At 40.0% G+C, this 18,495-nt stretch overlaps 2 protein-coding genes across 5 annotated transcripts in view; one reads left to right on the top strand and one right to left on the bottom strand.

Annotated features, from left to right (window-relative positions):
- The window catches only part of cntrl (centriolin), a 25,471-nt gene extending 17,866 nt beyond the window's left edge, over positions 1–7,605 (top strand). For 3 of the 4 annotated variants that reach the window (XM_020643226.3, XM_020643225.3, XM_020643228.3), the window contains exons 21-30: positions 312–760; positions 1,922–2,016; positions 2,287–2,393; positions 2,536–2,609; positions 3,327–3,407; positions 4,943–5,021; positions 5,169–5,296; positions 5,427–5,501; positions 5,643–5,705; positions 6,075–7,605. In XM_020643226.3, coding sequence (XP_020498882.3) covers positions 312–760; positions 1,922–2,016; positions 2,287–2,393; positions 2,536–2,609; positions 3,327–3,407; positions 4,943–5,021; positions 5,169–5,296; positions 5,427–5,501; positions 5,643–5,705; positions 6,075–6,206 — 1,283 coding nt within the window. In that variant the 3' untranslated portion in view covers positions 6,207–7,605. The remainder of the gene's footprint in view (positions 1–311; positions 761–1,921; positions 2,017–2,286; positions 2,394–2,535; positions 2,610–3,326; positions 3,408–4,942; positions 5,022–5,168; positions 5,297–5,426; positions 5,502–5,642; positions 5,706–6,074) is intronic. The other variant, XM_020643227.3, reaches the window with a different exon arrangement.
- tti2 (TELO2 interacting protein 2) lies at positions 5,696–18,495 on the bottom strand. Its single transcript, XM_029279218.2, has 10 exons — positions 18,311–18,495; positions 11,758–12,244; positions 11,382–11,581; positions 10,906–10,963; positions 10,675–10,803; positions 10,082–10,174; positions 9,603–9,796; positions 9,355–9,498; positions 8,965–9,124; positions 5,696–7,826 (listed from the first exon to the last, which is right to left on the bottom strand). Exons 2-10 carry the CDS (start codon positions 12,241–12,243, stop codon positions 7,740–7,742), a joined length of 1,551 nt encoding a protein of 516 aa, XP_029135051.2. The 5' UTR covers position 12,244; positions 18,311–18,495; the 3' UTR covers positions 5,696–7,739.

The following is an 18,495-nucleotide window of genomic DNA, read 5'->3' as shown; positions in this document are numbered from 1 at the left end:
TTTTGTAGCTCATGGAGGCATCTTTGCGCTCTGTTTAATAACCTGCTAAAAACTCCTCAAAAGAGGGTTTGAAGGGATGCAGATTACAACTTTGCCTGAAGCACTTTACCATTTTGCTAATAATTACAGGCACCAAATCCCTGACGTCATATTCTGTACAATGTGGGACACTTTCTATCAAAACCTATTTTCAAAAATGTTGGAAAAACAGCTGTTTACTTCTTTTAAAAATAATTTCTGCTTTGTTAATACAGGCTCATCTGTGATTTAATGGTCTATAGTCAAATGTAAATGTGTGTATGTGTTTACAGAGCTAAAAGAGGTCCGACAGGAGATACTTGCAGAGCAGCAGGCATTGGAGGAAGTGAAAATCAAACGCACTCGGCGTGTCCAGCGACTGAAGAAGAAGCAGGATCAGCTGGACAGACTTCAGGACGAGGTGGAGAGGACGCAGAAGGAACTGGTCAGGAGTAATGATGACCTACACAGGACGAAGGATGAACTAGACACAAAGCAGACTGAACTGAATCAAAGAAGAGACGAGCTGGTCGAGATAAATGATGAAGTTTACAAGAAAAAGGAGGAGCTGGAAAAGAAGCGAGAGGAGGTGGACCGGAGGAAGAACGAATTGGACAAACTGCAGGAGGAAGAGGACACGAAAAGGGAAGAGCTGATCAAACTGCAAGAAGAAGTTAAGTCCCGCAGAAAGGAGGCGGAAAAACATTTGAAAGAGATAAAACTACAGCAAACTGAAGAGCAGGTTGGTGAACAATATTGAACTTACAGCTTATTTAACTAATATTTTCATATTGCTTTAACTGCATTACTCATTTAAAAAGTGACAAAGTCTATCTAAACTGTCTTAAGTGCCCTGTAGACTAATTTTAATGTCTTAAAAGGCTGTAGCTTGGTATGAAATTCAAACAAAAAGAAGGGGATGTGCTGATTAACTGACACTTTTAAAGGCCATATATTTTGTAAAATACACTTCACCATGTTTTCTAACACTAATATGTGTCTCTAGTCTGTCTACAAACCCCCATTGATGAGAAAAGTCCATCCTCTCCGTCTTTTGCCTGCTCCACTTTTCAGAAAATGTGTGCTCAAACAGGCCATTTGGAGATTTTCCCTTCATGACATCACAAAGGGCAGTAACCCCTCCCCCAGGTGGGTGACACTCCCACAGCTAGGTGTTAGTTCTGTCCTCTGAGTCTGCCTTCTCACCGTAAACAATAGGACATGGAGCGAGAAAGCCCGAGACACCCAAGCCCTTCCAGAGAGGGGGCGTGGTCAGACACAGCTCATATACATTTAAGGGTACAGACACAGAAACAGTCTGTTCTGAACAGGGCTGAAATAGAGGGGTTTATAGACAGGATCAAATACAGGATCAGAGTGGATTTAGAACAAGAAACTTCACACACATGTTTTGAGGAGCTCTGAGACTTATTTAAACTGATTGAAGAGGAGGAGAATATTAAAGGCGTATAAAACTAGCATCTTATTTTAATTTCTAAAGGCACCTAAAAATGTTACCATTGTCAAAAGAGTAGAGGTTGTCATGTATTTTGTTAAAAAAAAGATTCAAAAAAGATGATACAACTTTGTAAGAATCAGTAGAACAATAAGAACTGATATAATTATATAAAATTATGCTGTAAATTCCCAATACTTAAAATCAACCCAGTGTCTCTTAAAACAATAAAAGTCTCTGTTACTAGATCAACTTTAAGCTATTGTTACTGATTACTTTCTCTATCTCCCTTTTTCAATTAATCAATAAATATTAGACTTCTAGTGATTATTAGTATCCAACCAAGCTGCATTTTCAGGTTGTTGAAAACCCTTTTGAACCTGATGAATATCAAATTAAAAGCAGGACAGGAAACAAAGAGTTGAGTCCATTATGTTAAATGTGCAGGGGTTGCAGGAGGAGCTGAGCAGGAGGAGGGAGGAGAGGAGCAGCATACAGGAGCAGTGTAAACACCTGGAGGCCAGACGCCGGCACGCCGACAGGTACTCACACTTTATTGTTTCGATCAGCTTCATTGTTTTCTTACTACATTTCTACAAAATAAAGGTTAATCACTGGAGTTTTTGCCATTTAAAAGTTAAAACAATAATTGAAAACATCAGAAAAGTTCATAAAGACTTTTGTCAGTGGAAAACGTATTAATGTTTTACCAGCATGAGATAATGAGAGTGACGATGGATTCATTAAGTGTGTGATTATGTGTCGTGTTAATCACTCCGGTTTCTGTTTGTGTGTGTGTGTGTGTGTTTCAGGAGTTTGTCAGCCGTTGAGGCGGAGCTCTCCAAACAGAGGGAGGAGCTCAGCCATCTCAAAGAAGAGTTGGTCAGAGAAACAGCAGCCGCTCAGGAGCAGCTCAACGGTATGACATCATCTCTCACAATTCAGATTCTCTTGCTGCTGATTTGCCCTGTTAGTGTTATGCTGAGCTTTGACACCGTTCTTTGTTGAGTATGAAACAGAAACACTTAGAATCCGTCAACATTGTCCTGTTTGTGTTTCAGAGAACTCTGAGCTGCTGTCTTTGCTCAGTGAACGAGTGGAGGAGAGGAAGAAGCAGCTGCAGAATCTCGAACAGGTGACCACACACACACACACACACACACACACACACACACACACACACACACACACACACACACACACACACACACACACACAGTCTGTACTATGGGGCTGTGCATCAATATAAATACCTGGGTATGATCATTTACAATAAACAACAATAGTCTTTAATTTCTGTAGCGGTTCTCACATAGAGAATTTCAGGAGGACTGCTCCTAAAATTCTCCTGACCTGGTTGTTCAGATAAGCTCCTCACAGCGGGACTATCCCGTTCAGACAGGAGGTGGGGTTGGGTGTCTCCTGAATCAAGATCTGATGTAATAAAAAAAGAGGAAGCAACAGAGTCTGCTATATGACGTTATAATGAGAATAATGCCTTTTTATAGCAATGCTACATTTAGTCTAACAGAATCACAATATCAACTAAAGAGCGGAGAAGAACAAAGAAGAGCAAATTGAAAATGCAATGCAGCCGTTTAGTAATGTGCTGCGTTCTCACATCAGCTCACTCAGACCTACTGCAAAAAAAATACTAGCGGTCTGGCAGGAGGAACTCCGAGTGAAGTCCAATTGAAAAATGTGTCCTCCTGCAAATATCAGGAGTTTTTCAGGAGTTTTCTGCAAGTGAAAAAGTGTTGGATGTTTGTATATTTTACTGCTGACTGCAAAACAAATTGTCCTCTCACAGGGATAATAAAGACAGCCTTGAAAATGTATTTCTGTTGTGCAGGAGGTGAATGTGTTCAGTCAACAGCAGCAGCAGAGAGAAGATCAACTGAAGGAGCTGGACAGACAGATACAACACAAACAGGTACACATTTAAAGTTAACAGTTTTAATTTATTATGGACTAATTACATGTGGAAAAAGAGTTCCTCACATTAAGATAAGTAAAGAAACGTATTATTGAAATTACAGGACAATAGAAATTAATTAATAACACTTTGAGATCCATCCATCCCTCGCTTATCCGAGGTCAGGTCGCAATGGCAGCAATCACAGTAAATCAACCCAGAGTCACCTTTCAGATGTTTTATCAGGACAGACAGACAGCACTCTGGGGCCCTTTCCGAATAGTCACAGGTCAGTATGCAGTACGTACTATTCAGTATGGAGTTTCAGTATACTGAACTTTTGTGGTCATTCAGTATGCATTTTTTGGGTCCACCTCAGTATACTGAACATTTCAGTATGCATACTAACTTCCGGGTTTTATGCAGTATGGATCAGATGCGTGCTTTCAGGAAATGAATTGTATTTTACCACCCACAATGCTGTGCGAAATTAAACGAAAATCGTCGCGTCCGCCTCCAAATCAAAACAAACGAGCGTGGATTAATTTAATCAATTTTTCATCTTAATTTAAAGTCCCGACTGAAATCACTACTTTTAATTAACAACAGACAATATAACAAATATCTGCATTATTATAAAACCTTTCCCCCCTCTATTTAAATAATGATTTAACTATTTAAATGCGTCTTTATTGGTTTATTTTATATTCTGTATATTACTGTCTTTCATTTGTACTTTTCTTTATGTACTGTATGTTATTTAGTTATTTAATCTGTCTTTTACTTGATTTACTTGTGATATTGTTTTTTGTTTACCTGACTGTATATGCGCATTACTCTTCTTAAATAAAGCTAAAAAAAAATTAAAAAAAACGGGTGAATGCGGCCGGTTCAGGAAACGTAAATGCCGTCAGAAGAAGTAGGAACAAATATCTGCCTACTGTGTGTGCATACTGAATAGTAGGTACTAACAGTATGCAGCACGGATAGTACGTACTGCCTACTGCCTACTGAAAGATTGAGTATGTACTTGGCAATTCGGATACGGCCTGGGTCTACCCTGGAGTCTACTCCCAATTGGGCGTGTCGGGAAAACCTCCAAAGGGAGGCGTCCAGGAGGATCCTGATCAGATGCCTGAACCCCCTCAACTGGTTCCCTTTTAATAAGAAGCAGTAGTGGCTCTACTCCGAGCTCCTCCCCCTATCTCTAACTCTGAGCCCAGTCACCCTCATGAGGAAACTCATTTCGGCCGCTTGTATCTGCGATTTTATTCTTTCGGTGACTAGCCATAGCTCATGACCACAGGTGAGGGTTGGAACGAAGGTCGACCGGTCAATCGAGAGCTTTGCCTTCAGACTCAGCTCCCTCTACACCTCAACGGTCCGGCACTATGCCCGCATTTTTTTACTGCGCCGCTGACACTTTGACATGTTTTGTATTTAAGCAATCGTTCATTGGTACGAGCAAAAAGCATCAGTTCTCAAGACTGTAGAAGATTGTCTTTTTCTCATAGATTGTTTATTCTCTCCCTCCATGTTTCTGCGTCTCTCAGGGGCTGTGCGTTGGACTGGAGGAGGTCAAAGCTGCAGTGGGCCAGTTAGAAGATAGGGGGCGCCACCTCAACCAGCTCGGTCAGTCAACATTCTCTCATTAATGTATTTATACTTTTTGATAAATACTCCGTCCATGATTTAAGATCTCTTTTTTTGAGTGAGGCATAAAAATGAATTTATATTTAAAAAATGTGTATGTGTGGTTGGATTATTGTGACGGATTAGAGGAGGAGCTATGCGAGAAGGAGAAGCGACTAAGTAACAAGGAGGAGGAGCTACGACGAGAGAAGGAGCTACAGCGTAAAGAGGGGGGTCTTGTTCAGATGGAGGAGGGGCTTCATGGGAAAGAAGAGGTAAAGCATAAACCCAATGAACACCCTAGAGTAGCTTAGTAGACCTTTTGTTTTGAATACAATACTTTTAGTAAATCTGCAGTGGCTTCCTTTAACACACTCTGAATGTATGTTTTATGTGTCTGTGAAGGATTACAGCAGGGAGGAGGAGGAGGAGACTTTCTACCTGTCTACATCTGGACTGAGATCAGACCTCAGCACTGAGGTGAGTTCAGAACCTGAATAACACAAAAAATTCATCATTTAAACGTCGAATAAATAATGTCTGTGCATCCCATTTCTTAAAGGAGCAGTATGTAACTCTGACTGTGTGTGTGTGTGTGTGTGTGTGTGTGTGTGTTTTCAGGAGGAGAGGTGGGAGGTGGAGCTGAAGAGAGAAAAACTGAGACAACAAGAGGATCGACTGAAAGTAAACAAGATTTTATTATAAACTTGAACAAGAAACAAGAAAAGCTGTTTTTAAAAAATCATAAAATAATTCAGTGTGGAGGCAGAAACCAGAGAATGATAGTTTATCTTCATTAAAGAAATGTCTTTACTGATCAACGACTTTACCAAAGTTGATCTTATCACCATTTACTAGCAGTGTCTCCCCATGCTTCCAGTCTTTGTGCTAAGATAATCCAAGCTAATGGTAACATGTGCTCCACCTGTGTGATATCTATCCAGAACGATTTGCTCAGCAGGAAACAGAACGAGAGGATTAACCTCGATGTGTTTGTGGATGTGTAGAGATCATTGTCATGAGTTAAACCTGCCCATGTCGTTTGTTGTTGAGGCTCGTCTGCGCTGCAGTTTGTGGAATCAGCAGGAGAACCTGAAGGTGAAGCGACTGGAGACAGAGGAGAGTTTACTGGGACTGAAGCACAAACTGGACCAGCTGGACTCTCTGCTCACACACACTCCGTAACACACATACACACACACACTAATGTCACAGAGACTGTGCCGTGTCTTTACAGGGTAAAGTTAACTTCTATATACCAGAAAACCAAATAACACATATAACATGTGTCAGGGTGAAGGGTAACATGATTTACTGGAACCAGAAATAGCTGTTACACTGCTCTCTATCCAAACACACCAGACTCCATTCACAGAAACAGTCATTTTACCGTGTCGGCCATGGTCGTTGCTTTCTATTGCTGCCTCAATTGGTTAAATATTTTGAGTATTTGTGTTACATCCAAACGGACAATCAAAACACCAAAGAAAAACAAAAGACAAAGTCTTCGATTAAGGCAGCAGTTGAACAGTTAGTTCACCGTTCTGCAAAATTGAATAACTGTCAATGGAGTGACCACAAAAAGCCTGTCCCTCTAGGGATCTCTTCTGTTACATTGTCAGCCACTGAAAATAACAACCTGGCAAAAAGAATAACTTTGAGTGAACTTGTAGTACACTGATTGGAAGCCATTTGTCTCCAATGATTACACTGCAGCCATGACAGCCTATTTTGCGTTTTCCAACTGAATCAATCTCTGAAAGCTATTCCAAAATATGTAAAGATATGGACCAGAATCCCCCTTTAAAGGTCACATATTCTCCTCCTCTTCAACCAGTTTAAATAAGTCTCAGAGCTCCTCAAAACATGTCTGTGAAGTGTCCTGTTCTAAATCCACTCTGATCCTGTATTTGATCATGTTTCTGTGTCTGTACCTTTAAATATGTAAATGAGCTGTGTCTGACCACGCCCCTTCTCTGGAAGGGCTTGGGTGTACTCGGGCTTTATCGCTCCATGTCCTATTGTTTACGGTGAGAAGGCAGACTCAGAGAGCAGAACAAACACCTAGCTGTGGGAGTGTCACCCACCTGAGGGAGGGGCTACTGCCCTTTGTGATGTCATGAAGGGAAAATCTCCAAACAGCCTGTTTGAGCACACATTTTCTGAAAAGTGGAGCAGGTAAAAGACGGAGAGGATGGACTTTTCTCATCACTGGGGGTTTGTAGATAGACTATCTGCTATATTAATGTTAAAAATCCTGCATCTTCTAACATTATGAACACTGACATGACAGCAGGGTCCGATGAAAAAAAAATATATATACTTTTAACAACATTAAGTCCTGCACAGCATCAGCATGACTTTTGTGACATGAAGCCAAAGACATTCATCACTGTGACTGAATATTTCTGAGGTGTTTGAACGCACCGTCTGTGAAGAAACAACACTGAGCTGAACACGAAGCACTTACAAATATAACGCTCAACGCACCTTCATGAACGTTTATTGTAGCCATATTTTTTATCTTTGAAGCCAAATGAATGACGATGATATTTATCTTTTAATTAAACTGTTTTTAACTGCATCTTGGTCTTTGTTTTTGTCTCTGCGCTCCTAAATCCCGGAGGCAAACATTGGTCCTCTGCTCGTGCGCCCATCAATCTGTCTGTCAGGAAACAGCTGCTCTGTCCTCTCTGCGTCTGTTCCAGGTGTGCCTCATCACCTGTCTGTTGTTGTAGTTATTTTTGTGAGGCAACTGAGGATGTCGGAGCTGCAGCAGCTGCTGTCGACCTGCAGGAGGAGAGGCTGACGGACAGAGAGAGACATGTGAGTGTGATATAAGAGTTAAAGAAAACGTTAAAAATCTCTGCAGTCTGAAGCACAAACTCAACATCAACATCATTTTGATGTTTGAAATCAAAAATGGACATCGGGTCGGGTTTTCCTCACAAAAAGCAAAAGACATCAGAAGGCCAGCGTATAAAATGATAGAACAAAATAAGTTCAAATAGAGCAGAGTGCCAAGTTCCTCCTGTGTCATCAGAGCTTCTTTATACTGTAAACTGAATGCTGCGTGGTACAAAGGAAGTGACGCCTATTTTAGTCCTCATCCTGGTCCGGAGTTCATACTCAGACCAAAGAGGGTGCAGAGGGTCTGCTGTGATCTTGTTGGCTAAATTTAGTGTGAACTGGTCTGTCTAGGTAAGAAATGCTGCACATTTTTTTCCCAGTTATCTTGCTAGTTTAACAATCTTGTCCAGTTTGCTCTCATTTTGGACAGACAATGCCCCGCCCCCTCCAGATAATACTTCAATGTTTCCTCAGAAAATAGAGGCGCTGTTGAGCCTTTGCATTTGTGTACAGACAAGTCAATTTGTCGTCAATATACAAGATACTTAAACTGCTGTACAGTTTCAATTGCTGTGTCGTTCATGATCAGAGGAGAGAGATGAATGTCTTCTAACATCTATAATAACTTCTTTTGATTATTGATTCATAAAACCACAGCTGATCAGGTCATGACTTCGTCTGCAAAGTCTCCATTCTGGCTACAATGAACACAAAGAAAGGAAACAAGCAACAGTTTGATATAAGCTCCATTTCCCACGTCCCCTGAACGCAGCATTTCTTATAACTTTAAAGTAAGGTTCCTCAGGATTGTTGGTGAGGACGGCCTGCTGCTATGGACCCCCACCCCCCCCTTAGTGCCAGAAGCCCAGGAGGCCTTGTCCCAGCAGAAGCCAGACTCTCGAGTAGACGGAGCTCCCCCAACTTTCAGCGAGGTGATCTGAAACGACTACCACCCGACGTCCCTGACGCCCAGCCACCACCATCAGACTGTGTCGTCCCTGAAACACCGGTGTCCTCATTCATGCACAGCACGGCTGCTGCTCCAATACAGACTCTACAGACTACAGGTGACGTATTCAGCAGGTAAACACACCTGTAGGTTTCCCTGAGAGACACCGTCCAGCTGTTCGATACAAACAGTCGTTTGATTCATCAGCTCCTGACGAACTGAATCACTGAGCTGAGAGTCTGAAGAAACATCGAGCAGCAACTTCAACAGGCAACGCAGCAGCACGGTGACACGGCCCGCAATCCTGAGAGAGAGAGAGAGAGAGAGAGAGAGAGAGAGAGAGTTCAGTAGCGGCTCCCACATTTGGCCACTAGAGGTCAGAGTTGATCTTTTGCTAAGTTTGTGTGTGTGTGTGTGTGTGTGTGTGTGTGTGTGTGTGTGTGTGTGTGTGTGTGTGTGTGTGTGTGTGTGTGTGTGTGTGTGTGTGTGTGTGTGTGTGTGTGTGTGTGTGTGTGTGTGTGTGTGTGTTCAGACCGTGGCCAGGCTGTTCTGATGGTTTTCTGCAGCGCCTCCAGGATCTTCAGTCGACTCGTCTCTTCAGGTGGATCCCTGACCTCCAGGTATCCCAGCACCACCCGCTCTAGCCGCTTCAGGTGTCTGCAAACCGCCATGCCCATCCTGAACCCGCAGAACAAAACAAACACACCCTGAGATCCTGCTGCCACACCACTAACCCCGCCCGTCCGCCTGCTGGACCAGGGGTGGAAAACAAACTCCCTCACCTGTCTATGAATGGAGGCAGAGCAGAGGCGTAGACGCGTCTTAGGGCCACTTTGTGCTCTGCTTCCATGTGGGTCAGGACCAGGCGCAGCACGTCGTCATGGCGACAGGGCTTTCTGGGGGACAAGGACGGGGCGAGAGAGGAGGGGGGCTTCTCCAAAACCAACAACAGGTCCGACAAACACGACAGGGCGGGCTGCAGACACACAGACACAGACACACACACAATCAAAATGAAGAGTGCAGGTACTCTAATGTCTGTTTACAATCCCACAATGCATTGTGTGTGACACATTTTAAAAGCTATCCAAAAAAAGAAAAAAGTCCATTATTCTATCGTTTAAACTTTGACCTGTGAGGTCATCTCCTGGAGTCTTGAACTCTAATGATTTAAAGTCACAGAGCAGAGAAGTAGCTCCTCCTCTGAGCAGTCAGAAGTCTATACACCATTTACACCTGTGTGTGTCTGTGTTTGTGTTACCTGTATGACAGCAGCCTCCGTGGTGTACAGGTGTTTGAACAAAGCCTGGTAGATAACTTCTGCTCTGTTGAACTGACGGAGATCTGCAGCCGGCTGAAAATCACACACACACACATTAAAGTCCTCATGGAGAGTGTGTATTTATTCATGTTTGTCTCATTGTCCTTAACAACAACCTCACACATCACCTTTTTGTTCTACAACCTGCACTGCAAAGCTGTTTGAATAGTTTGACCATCTTAATTATTATACAGTAGTAAACTGTGTGTGCAGTTTGTACAGGTTTGAGTCGTTCTCCGTATGACGACAGTATGAACTAAACTATTTTCACTCCTAGAGAAGCTGAACAGATTTTTAAAAGGTTCTGAGGAGAAGAGAAAAGTAAGAAGAGTTCAGATTGCTGCTGTGAGGCGGCAGAAACACGTTCAAAAGGAGTTCAAATTCACGATGAGTTTGTGAAGTTTCTGCTAACCAATCAGCTGTGAGGTGCTACTCAAACCGCTCGGCCACGGAGAACGTTTGTGAAGAGCAGGGCGAGTCCACAATGTTGTTCACTATTAAATATAAAAATGTCTGTGTGTGTGTGTTCTCACTGTGTTGAGCACGACGTGGTGCAGACAGCGAACTCCCAGAATGCAGTTCTCTTGTCTGAAGTGGTCGTTGAAGAGGAGGGAGGGTGGGAGGAGGCGGGCCAGGTGAGGGGAGAGAGCAGGTCGAGTCACCTGCTCACACACACACACACACACACACACACACACACACAGTTAGAAATCAAAATGAGTCATTAGTCAGCCTCATAATTTACTTGTCACAGTTAAACTGACCTGCAGGAGAGTCCATGCAAACACCAGTTTCACTGCTTCACAGCGATGCCACGAGTCCCTGCAACACACAAACACATCATAACCTGCTGTTTTCTCCTTTTCTCACATCAGCATTCTGACTTTTTGCAGAGAAAAAAGTACTGCAGGACTGGCAGGAGAAAATCAAGTCTGAGTGAAAAATTCAGCTGTTTGTGTGAATGAAGCTCATCCTGCAAAACTTCAGGAGTTTTAGGATCTTTCTTCCAACAGTGTCCTGACTTAAAAAGACAACGGACACTGTTACCAAAGTTTACAACAAACAATGAGCAGCCATGCATTCAACTATAACACAAGATCCCTGACTATAAAACTTTAAACACATGAAATCTGAGTATGAATGTGTGTACTTTTGTGTACTTTTGTGGTCTCTGCACCTGCTGGACTAAAAACACAAACACTCTCTCTCTCTCATCTACAGTCCAGAAACTGTTCCTCACTTGGCCAGCTGAGGCTGCAGGACGTCCAGGATTCCTCCCACTATTCCTCTGCGCTTCTTCTTCTTCCCCCCTTCCTCCTCACCCTGACTCACGTCCCCCATCAGGAGGTGGGGGGAGTCCCTCCAGCGACCTGCCCTCAGCAGCGCCTCCTGCAGTCTCTGAGCCGCCTTTCGGGAGGAGGAGCTGGTCCACGCCTGATCCTGAACACAGGCATAGAGAGAGAATCAAAGATGGAATATGATTCTGGTATCTGGTAAAAACTAAAGCAAGATGTCTCCAAAGACGTCTCCACTTTTAATCGTTCACGCGCTGAGACACCTTTAAGAAAGAAATGTAAAGGTGAGTGAAAGTGTTTAACAATGTTACGACTTCTCACCTGAAAGTGTGTGACAGCAAACACACAGATGGGCAGAGCTACAGCCAGCAGCAGAACATCCAGACCTCCTGTATTTCCCAGAGTACCCAGCAACGCGGAGAGGGCGGAGCATACCGGTTCTGCTCTGCACGGGATGCTACGATAGGCTGAGGCCGGCAGAGAGCTGCAGTCGTCTTCACAGAGCGGCAGAGCGGCACAGCCAATCAGAGCGCAGACAAGAGAGCTGTACGCCGCCTGAAGATCCTCACGCTGAGCATCCTGATTGGCCTGTGAGGCTTGGGGGAACAGCCAATCAGGGTCAGCGATCAGGAAGAGACGCTCAACCCGACCAATCAACGTGGTCTTTTCAGAGTCTGATGATGCACCAATCAGCTTCTCCTGCAGCCGAGTCAGGAGCTCTGTGATTGGAGGAAGAGTGGGAGAGGGGAGGCGCTTCTCTGAGGAGGAGGAGAGATGAAGTTCATCAAGTAAAGATGAAAGCTCCATTCTAAAACGGGGACAAAAGAAAAGAAGAATGGAGGAGAAGAAAGGAAAGAAATATTACAAATAAATACATTTAGTATTCAAAAGGATATTTCAACATGAAGACTACACGTTTTCATCTTAAGATAAATAAAAATATATAGATTAAAAAAGATGTTTCTAAATAAAGAGACAGACTATTTAAATAAATATCATAATTAGGAAGCTTAATTCTGTGGGTTTATTATTTCAAAAGAAAGAAAATTATTTATGTTATTTTACTTCTTAGCCCATTATTAGTTGAATGGGTTATAAAATGACCGTTTCATATTCTAAAATTAGTTTCAAGTTGTTTTGTGGCAGAAATGAAAGTCTTAGTAGCGTGTACTAGATACTAGCATCAAATTGATTTTGCCCAACAAATAAACATCGGCTCAGGCTACGTTATTCGCAGACGTGCCGATGTCCATGGGCGGTTGTAGGCAGGGGCCAACAGGGGCCAGTGCCCCAGTAACACTGACCTTGGTCCCCCCTGTGGCCCTCCTAATAACACATACACAGTAACTCAACAACCGGACTCACAATCGAGTATTAAATATTATTACTGACACAAATATAAATCATGGTATTTCGTGGTATTTTAAGATGAGCGTTATCATTTGGCACAACATATATTTTAAAGCTATGATCTTTGTCTATTTTTCACCTGGGTTTAATTTCCTCTCTGACAAAACAACTGGCCCCAGTTTGGCCCCCTCAGTAAAAGTGGGTTAGAACCTCCACAATGTCTGTTCATCATTTATTTATTTATTTATTTATTTATTTTTTTGGGGGGGGGGGTTCATGAAATGTTTTTTGCAGCTTTTTGCACCACAGCTTGCAGTTCGTATAGTGTCGAGAAATTCAACACATGATTAAAGCTGCTTTTCTTTTTAAAGGTCGATTAAAGATTCTTATTTCTTATTACAGAATTTATGTTTTTATTTCTTCATGCGAGATCAGAAGTTAGTTTAATGTTATTTATGTGCTCCAACGAACTTAGTGTTCACTGTTTGTTATGTTCATAAATAATAATCAGTGACAGTGAACCTGAGATGTTTAAATAACCAGTGACAGTGAACCTGAGATGTTTAAATAACCAGTGACAGTGAACCTGAGATGTTTAAATAACCAGTGACAGTGAACCTGAGATGTTTAAATAATCAGTGAACCTGTGATGTTTAAATAACCAGTGACAGTGAACCTGAGATGTTTAAATAATCAGTGATAGTGAACCTGAGATGTTTAAATAATCAGTGATAGTGAACCTGAGATGTTTAAATAATCAGTGAACCTGTGATGTTTAAATAATCAGTGATAGTGAACCTGAGATGTTTCAATAATCAGTGAACCTGTGATGTTTAAATAATCAGTGATAGTGAACCTGTGATGTTTAAATAATCAGTGATAGTGAACCTGAGATGTTTAAATAATCAGTGAACCTGTGATGTTTAAATAATCAGTGATAGTGAACCTGAGATGTTTAAATAACCAGTGAACCTGTGATGTTTAAATAATCAGTGATAGTGAACCTGTGATGTTTAAATAATCAGTGATAGTGAACCTGTGATGTTTAAATAACCAGTGAACCTGTGATGTTTAAATAACCAGTGATAGTGAACCTGTGATGTTTAAATAATCAGTGAACCTGTGATGTTTAAATAATCAGTGATAGTGAACCTGTGATGTTTAAATAATCAGTGATAGTGAACCTGTGATGTTTAAATAACCAGTGATAGTGAACCTGTGATGTTTAAATAATCAGTGAACCTGTGATGTTTAAATAATCAGTGATAGTGAACCTGTGATGTTTAAATAATCAGTGATAGTGAACCTGTGATGTTTAAATAATCAGTGATAGTGAACCTGTGATGTTTAAATAATCAGTGAACCTGTGATGTTTAAATAACCAGTGATAGTGAACCTGTGATGTTTAAATAATCAGTGATAGTGAACCTGTGATGTTTAAATAATCAGTGAACCTGTGATGTTTAAATAACCAGTGATAGTGAACCTGAGATGTTTAAATAATCAGTGAACCTGTGATGTTTAAATCATCAGTGAACCTGTGATGTTTAAATAATCAGTGAACCTGTGATGTTTAAATAATCAGTGAACCTGAGATGTTTAAATAATCAGTGAACCTGTGATGTTTAAATAATCAGTGAACCTGAGATGTTTAAATAATCAGTGATAGTGAACCTGTGATGTTTAAATAATCAGTGAACCTGAGATGTTTAAATAATCAGTGAACCTGTGATGTTTAAATAATCAGTGATAGTGAACCTGAGATGTTTAAATAACCAGTGAACCTGAGATGTTTAAATAATCAGTGATAGTGAACCTGTGATGTTTAAATAACCAGTGATAGTGAACCTGTGATGTTTAAATAACCAGTGATAGTGAACCTGTGATGTTTAAATAATCAGTGATAGTGAACCTGTGATGTTTAAACAATCAGTGATAGTGAACCTGTGATGTTTAAATAATCAGTGAACCTGTGATGTTTAAATAATCAGTGATAGTGAACCTGTGATGTTTCAATAATCAGTGACAGTGAACCTGTGATGTTTAAATAATCAGTGATAGTGAACCTGTGATGTTTAAATAACCAGTGATAGTGAACCTGTGATGTTTAAATAATCAGTGATAGTGAACCTGAGATGTTTAAATAATCAGTGATAGTGAACCTGAGATGTTTAAATAATCAGTGAACCTGTGATGTTTAAATAATCAGTGATAGTGAACCTGTGATGTTTAAATAATCAGTGATAGTGAACCTGTGATGTTTAAATAATCAGTGATAGTGAACCTGTGATGTTTAAATAACCAGTGATAGTGAACCTGTGATGTTTAAATAATCAGTGAACCTGTGATGTTTAAATAATCAGTGATAGTGAACCTGTGATGTTTAAATAATCAGTGATAGTGAACCTGTGATGTTTAAATAATCAGTGATAGTGAACCTGTGATGTTTAAATAATCAGTGATAGTGAACCTGTGATGTTTAAATAATCAGTGAACCTGTGATGTTTAAATAACCAGTGATAGTGAACCTGTGATGTTTAAATAATCAGTGAACCTGTGATGTTTAAATAATCAGTGATAGTGAACCTGTGATGTTTAAATAACCAGTGAACCTGTGATGTTTAAATAACCAGTGATAGTGAACCTGTGATGTTTAAATAATCAGTGATAGTGAACCTGTGATGTTTAAATAACCAGTGAACCTGTGATGTTTAAATAATCAGTGATAGTGAACCTGTGATGTTTAAATAATCAGTGATAGTGAACCTGTGAGGTTTAAATAACCAGTGAACCTGTGATGTTTAAATAATCAGTGATAGTGAACCTGTGATGTTTAAATAATCAGTGATAGTGAACCTGTGATGTTTAAATAACCAGTGAACCTGTGATGTTTAAATAACCAGTGATAGTGAACCTGTGATGTTTAAATAACCAGTGAACCTGTGATGTTTAAATAATCAGTGATAGTGAACCTGTGATGTTTAAATAATCAGTGATAGTGAACCTGTGATGTTTAAATAACCAGTGAACCTGTGATGTTTAAATAACCAGTGATAGTGCACCTGTGATGTTTAAATAACCAGTGATAGTGAACCTGTGATGTTTAAATAATCAGTGATAGTGAACCTGTGATGTTTAAATAACCAGTGATAGTGAACCTGTGATGTTTAAATAACCAGTGATAGTGAACCTGTGATGTTTAAATAACCAGTGAACCTGTGATGTTTAAATAATCAGTGATAGTGAACCTGTGATGTTTAAATAATCAGTGATAGTGAACCTGTGATGTTTAAATAACCAGTGAACCTGTGATGTTTAAATAATCAGTGATAGTGAACCTGTGATGTTTAAATAATCAGTGATAGTGAACCTGTGATGTTTAAATAACCAGTGAACCTGTGATGTTTAAATAACCAGTGATAGTGAACCTGTGATGTTTAAATAACCAGTGATAGTGAACCTGTGATGTTTAAATAACCAGTGATAGTGAACCTGTGATGTTTAAATAACCAGTGAACCTGTGATGTTTAAATAACCAGTGATAGTGAACCTGTGATGTTTAAATAACCAGTGAACCTGTGATGTTTAAATAACCAGTGATAGTGAACCTGTGATGTTTAAATAACCAGTGATAGTGAACCTGTGATGTTTAAATAACCAGTGATAGTGAACCTGTGATGTTTAAATAATCAGTGATAGTGAACCTGTGATGTTTAAATAATCAGTGATAGTGAACCTGTGATGTTTAAATAACCAGTGATAGTGAACCTGTGATGTTTAAATAACCAGTGAACCTGTGATGTTTAAATAATCAGTGATAGTGAACCTGTGATGTTTAAATAACCAGTGATAGTGAACCTGAGATGTTTAAATAACCAGTGAACCTGTGATGTTTAAATAACCAGTGATAGTGAACCTGAGATGTTTAAATAACCAGTGAACCTGTGATGTTTAAATAACCAGTGATAGTGAACCTGTGATGTTTAAATAACCAGTGATAGTGAACCTGTGATGTTTAAATAACCAGTGATAGTGAACCTGTGATGTTTAAATAATCAGTGATAGTGAACCTGTGATATTTAAATAATCAGTGATAGTGAACCTGTGATGTTTAAATAACCAGTGAACCTGTGATGTTTAAATAATCAGTGATAGTGAACCTGTGATGTTTAAATAACCAGTGAACCTGTGATGTTTAAATAACCAGTGATAGTGAACCTGTGATGTTTAAATAATCAGTGATAGTGAACCTGTGATGTTTAAATAACCAGTGATAGTGAACCTGTGATGTTTAAATAATCAGTGATAGTGAACCTGTGATGTTTAAATAACCAGTGAACCTGTGATGTTTAAATAATCAGTGATAGTGAACCTGTGATGTTTAAATAATCAGTGATAGTGAACCTGTGATGTTTAAATAACCAGTGAACCTGTGATGTTTAAATAACCAGTGATAGTGCACCTGTGATGTTTAAATAACCAGTGATAGTGAACCTGTGATGTTTAAATAATCAGTGATAGTGAACCTGTGATGTTTAAATAACCAGTGATAGTGAACCTGTGATGTTTAAATAACCAGTGAACCTGTGATGTTTAAATAACCAGTGATAGTGAACCTGTGATGTTTAAATAACCAGTGATAGTGAACCTGTGATGTTTAAATAACCAGTGATAGTGAACCTGTGATGTTTAAATAACCAGTGAACCTGTGATGTTTAAATAACCAGTGATAGTGAACCTGTGATGTTTAAATAACCAGTGATAGTGAACCTGTGATGTTTAAATAATCAGTGATAGTGAACCTGTGATGTTTAAATAATCAGTGATAGTGAACCTGTGATGTTTAAATAACCAGTGATAGTGAACCTGTGATGTTTAAATAACCAGTGAACCTGTGATGTTTAAATAATCAGTGATAGTGAACCTGTGATGTTTAAATAACCAGTGAACCTGTGATGTTTAAATAATCAGTGATAGTGAACCTGAGATGTTTAAATAACCAGTGAACCTGTGATGTTTAAATAACCAGTGATAGTGAACCTGAGATGTTTAAATAACCAGTGAACCTGTGATGTTTAAATAACCAGTGATAGTGAACCTGTGATGTTTAAATAACCAGTGATAGTGAACCTGTGATGTTTAAATAACCAGTGATAGTGAACCTGTGATGTTTAAATAATCAGTGATAGTGAACCTGTGATGTTTAAATAATCAGTGATAGTGAACCTGTGATGTTTAAATAACCAGTGATAGTGAACCTGTGATGTTTAAATAACCAGTGATAGTGAACCTGTGATGTTTAAATAATCAGTGATAGTGAACCTGTGATATTTAAATAATCAGTGATAGTGAACCTGTGATGTTTAAATAACCAGTGAACCTGTGATGTTTAAATAATCAGTGATAGTGAACCTGTGATGTTTAAATAACCAGTGATAGTGAACCTGTGATGTTTAAATAACCAGTGATAGTGAACCTGTGATGTTTAAAGTCTGACTGATTCGTTTGTTTGTAAGTTACTGACCTGAGATCAGATCTTTATCTCTCCTCGGTCAGCTGATCATCTTCTTTAAACATCGATCTGAAGAAACAACACAGGATTGATTGTTTGACGATTTTATTTCGCAGATTTCCGGCTGCATGAAGTCTAAAAAAAACCCGGAAGATTTACTGTGACGGACCGTGTGTTCAGAATAATATGTCCGGTGG

The sequence above is a fragment of the Labrus bergylta genome, chromosome 2 (assembly GCF_963930695.1).
Source record: "Labrus bergylta chromosome 2, fLabBer1.1, whole genome shotgun sequence".
Lineage (NCBI taxonomy): Eukaryota > Metazoa > Chordata > Actinopteri > Labriformes > Labridae > Labrus > Labrus bergylta.
Note: the sequence above shows the minus strand (reverse complement) of the source record. Positions and strands in the feature narration are given on the sequence as shown.